This window comes from Chiloscyllium plagiosum, chromosome 12 (assembly GCF_004010195.1).
Source record: "Chiloscyllium plagiosum isolate BGI_BamShark_2017 chromosome 12, ASM401019v2, whole genome shotgun sequence".
NCBI classification, from domain to species: Eukaryota; Metazoa; Chordata; class Chondrichthyes; order Orectolobiformes; family Hemiscylliidae; genus Chiloscyllium; species Chiloscyllium plagiosum.
In genome coordinates, this window is record NC_057721.1 from 1,832,709 (window position 1) to 1,845,258 (window position 12,550).

The window sequence follows — 12,550 nt, forward strand, 5'->3', positions numbered from 1 at the left end:
CCCTGACCTATCACCTTCATCCCCTCCCCCACTCACCTATTGTACTCTATGCTACTTTCTCCCCACCCCCACCTAGCTTATCTCTCCACGCTTCAGGCTCTCTGCCTTTATTCCTGATGAAGGGCTTTTGCCCGAAACGTTGATTTTACTGCTCCTCGGATGCAGACTGAACTGCTGTGCTCTTCCAGCACCACTAATCCAGAAATAGATTGATAAAATCATCCCCTCAGTATCCATTTCGAAATAGAGCAACTTTCTCAAATTAGTTCCAGTCGGCCCTTTCTGTAGTGAAACATGCTTGTTTGTCAGTTTATTCTCTTTTACGTATTATGCTGAAATCTTATCAATGCCAGTTAGAACTATCTCAAAAAAAATTATGTAAAAAAATGGGTGATAAAGCCTAGTAAAGCCAACTGTCTTGTTTTTTTTTCCTGTAATAATGTCATTTCTTCGATCTATAGGTTTGTTACACTGAAGATAAGTACATCCAGGTCAGAGTGCACAGTGAAGTTGTAGACCCATTCACAAAAGAGCACAGCACCACCAATATTTTCCATTTCACCTTTGGTTGTGAGACAGAGGTGAAGCAAGTCATCCCCAAGACCTACGGAGGTATATAATTCTAACCCAGTGCCTACTTTTGAAGCAATTTTGTTCACGTTGCAATGTATGTAGCTGAGAGATCAGATTCCTATTGTAATTTTGCACAATTTGAGGCAGTTGCTTAGTAAGGTTTCCTGTAAATTAAGTTAGTTACTTAGCATTTTAGTTTCATTACCCACTCTGCTTAATTGCATTAGCATTATCGTATCCTGTTTTAGTGGTAGGAACTTAAGGATCCAATCTGCAGCATTTATATCAATCCAATACCGAGAGAAATGCAGGAAATACAACATGGGGAATTAAATTCTATTTATTTTCTGAGATGGGGCAAGAAAGCTTAACTCTCAAGTAATTAATACATTAGTCTCTTTCATGCATGAAATGGTGTAGGAGGACTTCATGGTCATTATCAGTCACACATTTTTCAGGGTGAAATAGGCAAGGCCATGTTTATTCCCCATATTTAGAGTCACCTCAAGAGTCAACAGTGTAGCAGCAAGCTCCATGATCTCTGAAATGGACCTGGTGAGTCTGAATACACCATGAATGCTTACAATACAGGAGTCTTTAATTCTGACATTACTACCAGACAGAAGGGCAGAGACAGATGATGGTTTCATCTGAGGAAACCAAATTCCAAACTATGTACCTGCAGCTCTGTGCAAAATCTACCCTTCACCCAATCATCCCCAGGAAAAAAAACCACACCAAAGGTTGTCCAAGCATGTCTGAGCTTAAACCAACATCATACTCTCCGGTGCATTGACCTGCAGGGTTTCTGGGTTTGGAATAAGAAAGGCAATGCATTTGTACAACACTAGTCACAGATTTCAGGAATGCCTCCATAGTGATATAGTATTTGCAGGTAGGTAATGAACACTGCCCAGGAGTTTCCTTACAGACAAGTGGAAGCGTGATCTCCACCATGTTACCATGCACATAGATTTGTTCAGTCCAGGGCAACACTGGCTACCAATCTCATCAACTGCATTCAGAACACTGTGTTGGCTGATTAGAAAGGAAGACCAGGGGAGTTCATTCACAAATTATTAAAGACTGATCTTAAGAGTCGTGTCATCCTGAAATTAATAGTTGTCCTAACTGTCACACCTCTGTTTTTAAAATGATGTACCACTGGAGATCATCAGCATCTGTGATTACAACTATATACAACGGTTTGATATTCTGGTTTCTTCCTACAGAGTCTATGCTTTACTTGGATGGAAAACGACACTTCAAAGCACGAATCATCAAAAACTGAAGGTCTGGCAAACCAGCCTCTGTCCAGATAGACAGTCTGAATATCAGTAATAGAGTAATATTAATCTGAAACGCAGGATTAAAAATACCTGCAATTGTTCTTGCATATTAGGTTTTTTTTTTGTTTAAAAACTGCTTTTATACTTTTCTAACCATATTTAAATATCTTGCAATTGCCTCACTAGTTTTAATAGCACAACATTGCTTAAAACGTTTGCTATATACAATACAGGAGAAACATGTATTTAACTGCATAGCTCAATGACAAATTGCCATTATAGTGCTGCTGAAGGGTAGAACTGACCATTGGTGAACAAGTGCACAAGAACTAGTGTAAGATTCCTTTTTTTATTTTAACACAGGAATTACCCAGCAGACAGAGGACCACAGTGAAAACACATGCACCATTATCAGCTACAGTAATGCTTCAGGTCCTTTTAGTTACATAACTCTGTTTATTCATCCAGTTTGCAATTGGCTGAAAGAGCCAGCACTTTGTGAAGAGAAGCTTTCCCACATGTGGTATCTCTACTAGGTAGAAGGGAAACCATGTTAGTGTACTATTTACTTACATGAAATACCTGTTAAGTGTGCATGGGCAAAATGTCAAGTTGTTGCTTTTCTAATTTCAAAATCAAGGCATGTACCAAAAATATATTTGTTACAAGTATTTTGCTTTTTGTTTACTCAAAGTGCATAGAAATTGAAGTGTGTTTGTAGGGGTTTCTTTGCTCTTTTATATATACACGTCTGAAAATATTTGCACTATATATTTTATTTGCTATCAAGCTTACATAGTGGTAAGGGAAAGGGAGGTGCCCTACACAGGTGTATGGTTTATGTCTGATCATATTTATATGCTGCGAGAGGAACCTTTTTAAAAAATGAATGAGTCATCTCCAGTGTCAGTAATGCTGAATGGGATATTCAAGGTTATGTCTTCATGATCTGAAAGAACTGCCTATAATGCCTACAGTAAGTTCAGTCTTCATGAAAAATATCAAAATGTTGTGTTGTAGATTGTGACATTCAACTAAAGAGGATCACTGTAAACTTGGGGTGGATAATTCAGGCACATGTTCATTTTAATAGCGCAGATACATGCAGTGAAAGATTTTCGTTTGCCTAATTGCCTTACAGTCTGACTTTTTGTGAAAAGATGATCCTGAATGATTTAGTGTAAGCTGTTTCGTTGTTCTGTGAGTTTTCACAAATCATCTTCCTGAATAGCTGAGTGAATATTAATCTGAAAAAGGTTGGACTGTCTTTTAATTCTGGAAATCTGGATTGGAATTTAATTGGTTGGATTTAAAAAAAAGGTCTGCCACCAAAAAGGTTTGGGCCCTTTGAACTTAATGATTGCAAAACACTAAACTGACATTCCCAAACTGAGATGTCTGGAGTTGGTAGAGAATGCTCTTCAAGGTCAGGATCTAATGCAGAGAGCAATGAAGGAAAAGCCTCTGGAAAAGAATGTTATCTTAGAGCCCTAGACAGGATTTTTTTAATGTTTTGTTCTGTGAACAGGAGAGCAAGTGCAAATTATTCTGTTGTTCTACATGCCATATTATGACACGAAAACATGACTGTGATTAATGTATGTTTTATCAGAGGCAGTTTTAGTTTCCTTTAATATTAAAGATGGAAAAACTGTAATAGTTTCTAAACAGTGCCAGTCAACGAATGATGATTTATCAGTTGTGCATGACAGTTGAATGAATAAAGGTGTTTTTTTAATCACTGAGAAGTGACATGTAAAATGTCTGATTTGAATCATTTGTTGCATTGCAAGTTTTAAAAATAACTTGTATCTTTCATTTTATTTTGAATTTACATGAGATTAATAAATGGTTATTTGATAATGCTGCACAATTAAGGTACTGGTGGCCCCATGTCACACAGGATAAGCTCCCAAACTGCAATAATGCATCCACATTGGGATTTCTTATTCCAACTAACAATCTGAGCATTCATTGTGACTTAATAATCTCTGACTGAACTGTGGCTGGAGATGTCTGATCTGAGCATCATCGATACAAGATTGGACATTGCAAGTTACTAGTATACTACAGGGATCAATGCTGGGGCCACAGTTATCTGCAATATATATTAATGATTTGGATAAGGAAAGTGAATGCATTGTGGCCAAGTTTGTGGGTGACACAAGAAACTTGCAGAAGTGTAAATTTTGAAAAACATAAATGCTTAAAACTATCTAGCACAAGAAAAATACATTTGCAGTATACAGTACAAAGCTAAGATTGACCTATGGTAGGGCAGTTTGGACAAGCAGAATGCTCATCCTGTGATGTAGGGAGTCATAGATGCTTCAGGTCCTCTATATAAGCACAGCAAGCAATAGGTTTCGGAGATTGAAACACTTTGCCACATATTTCTCTGCCTCATGGATGTACCAGTCAGAAAGATGGTCATACTGTAGGGTAGGGGTATGCAAGCAACTAGGGAATGGTTGATCACCAGGCAGATTTCGGTATTGATGGTGAGAGTTCTTTGGAGAAATGCAGCAAGAGCTAAGCCTGTGGCAACATACATGATCCAGTTATATGGGAAGGTATGAAATAGCAATTGGGGATTAATTCATTAGGATAACAGACAAATGTTTTTTGTGATGATAGACATGACTCCAGTGTGGTATGCTGACCCCTGGTGCCAGGGCTAAGGAGGTTATAGGACACTCCTCAGGGTATTATGATCCCAGCTAATGGCACACTGTGTAAGCCAGACCCTTGAATAAAGCTCAGGCAGCACTGTGGCACAGTGATTAGCACTGCTGCCTGACAGTGCCAGAGACAGATTCGATTCCAGCCTGAGATGATGGTCTTTGTGGAGTTTGCATATACTGCAATACCTGTGTACATTTCACTGGGTGCTCAGGTTTCCTCCCACAGTCCAAGTATGTGCAGGTTAGGTGAATTGGCCCAGTAAATTACTGCTAGTGTTGAACGATATGCAGGCTAGGTGGATCAGCCATAGCAAATACAAACTTACTGGGGCTGGGTCCAGCTGGGATGCTCTTTGGAGGAGCTAAATAGCCCCTCTGCACTGTAGGGATTCTATAGCTAAAATAAAAGATGTCCTATTAAGCCAATGTGGCAGTCAGTCACTTAAAACAGTCAAAAGAGGCTGCAGAGTATCTTTGACAGTAAGTTCAATAAACAGACAAAATCAAGTTGGAGATAGAAAAGTTTTTTTAAAAAAAGAGAATCGTTCCAAATCAAATCCCAAAGTTTTGATTGTTCCCAGTTTCTGTGAATTGTGGAGTATTCATCATAGAGTATTCAATGTCATCACTCTGACATATTGATTAGATTACTGTTCCAGAAGAACTTACTGATCTAACAAGAAAACCCTTCACAAATCAACACCCATATGCTAGTATTTTAAATGAAAACACTAAAAACAATATTTATATAAATCTCTCACATCATCACAGGGAGAGGTTGAGCAGCCAGACACGGAGGTCCACGTTGGTACCAATGATATAGGTAGGAAAAGAACACAGCAAGCCAGACAGCATCAGGTGGAGAAGTCAGCTGTAGCTGATATCTTTGTGAGGTGACTTGCTGCTACTGTTGGGGTGGGGTGGATGGGAGCTTTAAATTTACTGGGCAGGGGTGTAGAAAACAGACCGAATTAGACAGTAATACTAGGATGTCCTAAAACTGGGATTGGCATTTTGTATTGAAATGGCATCTTAACATGTGGAGGTGCTACAATGAAGGAAGAAAGTGGATTGAGATCAGGGCCACACTATATGAATGCACTGAATACAGTCAATAAGATTGATGAGTTATAAGTCCAGATTCCAATATGGAATTCCATTGACCACCAAAGGAAAGTTGGTGAATTGGTGCAGTACATCTTATAGATGGTACACATTGCTGCCACTGAGCATCATTGGTCTATGGAGTTGATGCTTGTGGATGTGATGCTAATCGAGCTTTGTCCTGGATGGTACAGGTACACAATCCTTTATCTGAAACATTCAGGACCAGCTGGTTTTCAGAATTTGGAATGTTTTGAATTTTGGAATAAGTGACAGTTTGATGGTGAAATTTTTTAAAACTCTTACCGAATAGCAGTCTCACTGTGTGTACAAGGACCCTGAGACAGAACTGAGGCCTGCCAGTGCTGGGCCATGCCCACCCTTGTCACATCTCAGTGACACGCATCGAGTGTGTGTGGAGTTAAGTGTTTGCACGCTCAACAACCTTGTTAATGAGAAAAAAACTTCACGTGAAAACCTTCAGATTTTGGAGCTTTTCAGATTTCGGGATTTTGGTTAAAAGGTTGTCTACCTGTATCAAGCTTGTGTTGTTAGAGCTGCACTCATCCAGGCAACTGGGGAGTATTCCATCACATTCCTGACTTGTGCCTTGTAGATGGTGATCAAGCTTTAGAAAATCAGGAGAGGAGTTACTCACCGCAGGATTCCTAGCCTCTGACTGACTAGTCTGAAGTTGCTGGATTTGTTTGAAAGCTATCCAATTTGGCACGATGATAATGCCAGGCTACACGATGAAAGGTATTATCAATGTGAAAATGGGACATTGCCTCCACAAGAACTGAGCAGTGGTCACTCCTATTAACTCTGTCAGTCAGATTGGTGAAGTTAAGGTCATGCAAGTTTTTCCCTTTTGTTGGTTCCCTCACCACCTAGCGGTGCTTTGGGTGATGTCAGGTACCTTGGCAATTTCAATCCTTTTATGAAATTTTTACAGTAATACAGCATCTATACTGTATTTTGAAAGCAAATTTTATCCAGCAACCCCTTCCTACCACTCACCTGGCCATCCCCTCACAGTTGTGCTCGTAAGCATAATAAGCAAGAAGACATCTGTGAGAGGGAGGAGAGTTAATTAAATTGTGAGAATGTGGACTGCTCGGTAGGTCAGCTGATGAGTTGGTGGAGATGAGGAGAGGGGGGTGGGGACAGAGTAAGCGATAGAGAGTGAAAGCAAGAGAAATGACCACCAATAAGGCTAAAATTAGCCAAAAAAACTAGCTGCAAGCATCAAAAGTTACCGGACCATTAAATCCAGAGATCAAAACGGCTAGATCATTCCAATATCAAAAATGGAAAATACTCATTTAAGCATCATTCACCCAAGGATGACAGTGTGGGTTTTGAGTCTTGGTTAAGTTTACACAAATTCACTGAAATTGTCAGAATGACGATGGTGGCCATGGATCATTCAATACATATAATAGATGAATTTTGAGAAGGTACTTTGACCACAATATTAATTCTTTGCTGAAGCCACCATCAGAGTGAATGGTATCAGGAGTTTTATTATGAAAACCAAAACAAGTTCAACTATCAAATCAGAAGATTATAATTCATCGCCTTAACAGAATCGGTAGCATCATTATAACGTCACCCCCCCAAGTATGGCTCGCAAATAAACACACTCACACACCTTGCTCTCCCATGCGCTAGAATTGCAATGATAACTGCAGTAAAACATACCACACGCAAAGAATTAATTGTTTTATTGTTCGAGTCAGGAGCCAGATATTATAAAACACCAATGTAATTAAGCTTAATGTTTTCTATCAAAATACTTCAGTTTTCCAGCTGGATCAGGAATTATCTGAAGGAAAAGAACAGAAATAAAACAAGGTCATGATATTTCAGAAAAGAAGCAACTGCTATAAAATGTTTTACACTTTCAGGTTAGCTACTGACAAAGGTGTACAGACAATAAGCAAAAGGAGCTAAAGCTAAATATTAAACCAATTGTAGCCCTTTAAGTGATACTACTATTCTTTTAACTTAGTTTACCAAATGATTAGGCAAATTGTAAGTGATTTCCTTGCAAAACTCCTTGGAGCATTTACTCCCAACTTCAGGCAAAATACAAAATGGGTCACAGTTTAGATTCCTGAAGAAGGGCTTATGCCCGAAACGTCGATTCTCCTGTTCCTTGGATGCTGCGCTTTTCCAGCAACACATTTTTCAGCTCTGATCTCCAGCATCTGCAGTCCTCACTTTCTCCCCACAGTTTAGATAAGCAATTTCCAAGAGAAAAGAAATTCTTGGCATAATTGATAGTTGCAATCCATCTGCAAATGATCCTTTTTAATATTTCAAACTGTCATTTGATAGAAATAATCATTATCAAGTTTGAAGAGACCAGAGCACAGTGGCATATTAGCAAATTATTAATGGAATAAAGACACCTCCTAACAATGGGGAAGAAACAGAAAATCTGAAACAGGCTGAGCACAGGAAAATATGTACAATGATTGTTGGCAAAGGGAAGGTGTAACCTTTGGGCCATGTATAAAAGTATACAATAGCAGGTGATATCCAAAGAGGATCAGGTTCAAGAGAAATCTCTAAAGGAACAGAAACCACAGACAGGAAGAAAGTCAAAACCCAAGATAAAAGTGGAACTGAGCAGGGTACTTAATATAATAAGAAAACTACTGAAAGTGTTTTATTTCCAGTCATTAAGAATGGCAAGGCATTGTTCTTTTCCAAAGTTAAGACTTTGTTGTTGTCAGACTGCTTTCTGCATTGACTTGCATTTCCAAAAATCCTTCAAAAAGAATCCACCAAGGAGTTATCCAAATTGTTATGGACCAGGTACCCTCCCCCACAAAGATAGTAAGGAGATAACTCAGACCTTACATTTGTCTTAAATAAATATAAAAGTTAAGACATTGTGTTCCAGATGAAATTCAATTGACCCATCACTAGGCTTTAAGCAAAACACTAGGCTTTAAGCAACACGGTTAAAATACAAACAAACAAAAAATATGAACTGGTATAACCACCTCACTGAAATACTTGACAATATATTACATAACCACTAATCCATTGTTCTGATATAGGCAGGAACCCATACCCTTGGCAAGGCAATTTAGCAAAAGTTAAGGTTCTCACATGTTGCCTCTCTCCAGTCCAATGGAATGAAGTACTGAAAGAAACAGTCTGCCTCTTTATTTCTAAGAGGAAGCCTCTCATCTAAGACTCCAGCAGCAGAGAAATGAAGCTGTTAGCTCAGCAGTAGCAGAAACCTTCTCACTAACAAAGCAAAACCAAAAACTTTCCTAGGTCTGTGAGAGCCCCCGACTCCACCCACTCATAATTTTTTTGTCTCATTTAAAAAAAAACTCCCCAGGAATAACTCCAATTTATTTACCACTGCCTGTCTGTAGCACAGTGGTAACGTCCCTCTACTAAAGAAACTGCACAGAACACATCCCTCTTAAAGGCACAGTACTATCACAAAATAAACTAGTCCTTGCTGTGTTTGGGGAATGAGGATATGAAATAGGAAAATAATGTGGAAATTGGGAAACAGAATTCATGGAGGAAACTAAAAGGGTGTCCTTTACATGGAATAACTTCCCAATGGCTCAGGTATAAACCGGTATGTGCCCCTAGCCACAATGATGAGTTCCTTCTGCTCAAAATATTCATAAATATCTGGAGAAGGGCAGATCATGCCACAGATTAATAATGTCATTCATAGAATCCTACTACACACGAAGTGACTATTCAGTCTATCAGGTGGGCTATTTGTTTAACTCCCTTGCTTTTTTCAAGTATTCATCCCATTCAATTTTGAAGGTTACTATTAATCTGCCTCTACCACCATATCACACAGCATATCATTAAAACCAAAGCTAACTGGATCTTGCTGTGTTACCTAGGCTATTCATTACAAAATTATACATATTTCGTTAATGTGGTCCTAACCACATTTAGAGCACTCAGTCCAGTTTTAGCTCTCTTCATGTCAGATAGAGCATAGATGATCCTTCCTCAATCGAAGCTAACAGACAGACTTTATACCTTGAGTTTGTAATTCACTGGTCCAGGTTTTTAATATCATGGGGAGCTTTAACTCCAGAATTGACTGGTTTGTGAAATAAGATAACACAGAGTATGTATGAACAATGGATTTTTTTTAACAGTCCTTTAGGAAACCATTTAGTTTAACGTCTGCACAATTAAGTCATCATGTTACTTGAAAGGCAAGGGTAAGTTATGCCTGAAAATAATTAAATAGTGGTTCAGGATTGATTGATTGCTGGTGTGGGATCAGGAGATTTTGTCAGAGGTCTTCACTTAACCACAGACCTCAGGTATTTAGTAAGAATCTAGGTGTGTTGAAGGAGGGGATATGGGATGATGAGAGTGATACAATATGCATAAAGATGGTGGGGTTTTTATGGACAAAAATGGCTGTTTATTGTCTCACATGCAAAACAAGTGGGCTGACTATCTGATCTTATTTTGTCATTTTTTTCTCCATCGCCTCCCTCTTTTGGTTGTCTTCGTTTGTATGCTTTGATGCATTCCTTTTAGGGATGCATGAAAACAAAACAAAACATGGCCCAACAACTCTGGGGATTACATGGGAAGTATCTTTGTGAGAAATAGTGTAATAAAACAAAAAGTTGTAGCACACACCACGTAGAAAATGATTGGGATTTGTCAGTGCTCATTTAGGAGAGAACTTAAGGAGGGAACGCTGGGGTACACGTACTGATACAGGTACTAACTAGTATGTGCCAATCACCTTGTAAAGAGAGTTATTAAGTTTCAGTCGGGCACACAGACAGCAGAGCTCATCATGGGATATACCTCTGGGAAAGGGTGTTCCAAGAAAAAGGAAACATACAAAGATGAGGGACAGAGAGAAGGGAGACAATATGGCAATATTCCAAAAGACAATGGCCCTAAAATTATTTTCAGGTTTAAAATCTGAAGTACAGGTGCTATTTTTCAGGGCTGAAAGTGGTTGGAGACAGATATGGCAGAAAGCAAAATAAATTAAAGTTTTCCATATGAAAGGTTGATTTTCAGCTGGTTGCTCATTAGTAAACTGAGAGATGAATCAGAAAACTTTTTGCATTTTTAATCCCAATGCTTACACTGAGCAACATGCAAAGTGAATGAATTCTGACACGAATTTTGATTTTAGCAATTTTCAGTTAACAAAAGCCTAAACTTTTCAAAAGGAAAGCCACTCCCAAAGAGGATACTTGTCTGTGCAAGTGACTGGTTGAACTCTGGAGCAACATTATGAAGTTGCAGAATGAATACTTTGTAAACTATTTAATTAAGTAAAAGCTCCTTCCAGTATGCTCAACATCGTTATCATACTACCAAGTTTTTAAGACTGTTAGGTTGAAATATCTATTAGAAATATGTACTTGAGATTTCCATCAATACGCTATTATTAACTTCAAATCTTGCTCAGATTCTGTCTGAACGTTCTTATGATACCAAACACTAAACCTTTCAGATCAAGAATAACCTGGGTAAAACATTCCCAATGCCAGGAACAAGTCCCAGCCTGAGAGGAACTGCTAACTTTAATACTAGAAGCTAATCAGCATCTGCTCAGCTCAGTGTAATGAAGCTGGTCACTGTACTGGAATATTATTTAGAAACAAAATACTCCAATACAAAAGCACTCTGTTTAACACAACACACAGGATGCTGCCTGACCTGCTGTGCTTTTCCATCGTCATACTTTCTGACTCTGATCTGCATCTGCAGCCCTTACATTCTCCTAGTCGATTAACACACGTTATGCCAATGTCAATTTTAAGGTAGACAGTGATTTAACATCTGTAATCACACCTGTTGCCAGAGAGTTTACTTACAAGTCTTCTCGTGGCCACCACTTTTTCATGACTTCTTCTGGTTTAATCTGATTAAAATATATTAGTAGCATGATTACAGATATTAATGCACTGATTTTTAAAAAAGAATACAGCCCAAAATTAAGCTCAAAGTCAATAACATCATAGATTTGATAAGGTAAACACAAAAGGGTGCTAACTGTGATTTACTATTGGTAACGAATGTGCATAAACCAAATCCTTTTTATAAAGACGAGGATTGGGAAGGTTTTAAATTAATGAGAATCTTACCGTGTCACTCCCAGGTTTCCAACCAGCTGGACAAACTATAAAAACCAAAGACATTAAACAAAATTCAGGCTGCAGCTAAGCAATGTCGTTGTGAAAAATACACTTACTCTTAACTTTTAAAAATGTTAAGTTATTTAATTGTTTCTAACTGATAAATTTCATGCAATTATTTCTAATATATTATTATGTACCTTCACCGTGTGCATCAGTGTACTGGAATGCTTGAACTAAACGAAGGGTTTCATCCACTGAACGCCCTACTGGAAGATCATTCATTGTGATTTGCCTCAGTATTCCTTTGTCATCAATGATAAAAAGGCCTCTGAAAGAAAAAGGGAGAGTATTTTTGTCAACTTTTATTCTCCATGAGCGTACATGAATGTACAAGCTGTACGTTTGTTGTAATTTACATGGTCAAAATAGATCTGAGAAAATGTGAACTACAGATCTAAGCGGCATTGTTGGAACTATGCTCATCTTGGCACAACTTCAATTTGCAAATGATACACTAAAGATGGTATAGTACTGTTAGCACATAAAATACCTTAAAGCATCCGACAAAACTTGGTGTTGAACTATATAAGGTGCACTGACAAATTCATTTCCAAATCGAATTGGTTGCAGTCAGGAGTTATGGACTAAGAGCATTATGAATGCATTTCAGAGTATAAAGAACTCAGATGTCACATCTTTGACTGATCCCTGTATCTGAATTAAATGGTTCAGAGACCCAAGTCAAAAAAGATGTACAGGCTAATGATTTCTT

The 12,550-nt window shown here is 38.3% G+C and overlaps 2 protein-coding genes across 8 annotated transcripts in view; one reads left to right on the forward strand and one right to left on the reverse strand.

The window, feature by feature from the left end:
- LOC122554887 (acyl-coenzyme A thioesterase 9, mitochondrial-like) overlaps nucleotides 1–3,623 on the forward strand; it is a 79,823-nt gene extending 76,200 nt beyond the window's left edge. For 5 of the 6 annotated variants that reach the window (XM_043700254.1, XM_043700256.1, XM_043700257.1 and 2 more), the window contains 2 exons: nucleotides 462–612; nucleotides 1,806–3,623. In XM_043700254.1, the coding sequence (XP_043556189.1) occupies nucleotides 462–612; nucleotides 1,806–1,864 (210 nt within the window). In that variant the 3' untranslated portion in view covers nucleotides 1,865–3,623. The remainder of the gene's footprint in view (nucleotides 1–461; nucleotides 613–1,805) is intronic. The other variant, XM_043700255.1, reaches the window with a different exon arrangement.
- Nucleotides 3,624–7,362: 3,739 nt separating this feature from the next.
- prdx4 (peroxiredoxin 4) overlaps nucleotides 7,363–12,550 on the reverse strand; it is a 39,279-nt gene continuing 34,091 nt past the window's right edge. Inside the window, exons 5-8 of one of the 2 annotated variants that reach the window (XM_043700263.1) lie at nucleotides 11,976–12,106; nucleotides 11,785–11,819; nucleotides 11,515–11,561; nucleotides 7,363–7,478 (exon numbers count right to left, since the gene is read on the reverse strand). In XM_043700263.1, the coding sequence (XP_043556198.1) occupies nucleotides 7,475–7,478; nucleotides 11,515–11,561; nucleotides 11,785–11,819; nucleotides 11,976–12,106 (217 nt within the window). In that variant the 3' untranslated portion in view covers nucleotides 7,363–7,474. The remainder of the gene's footprint in view (nucleotides 7,479–11,514; nucleotides 11,562–11,784; nucleotides 11,820–11,975; nucleotides 12,107–12,550) is intronic. The other variant, XM_043700262.1, reaches the window with a different exon arrangement.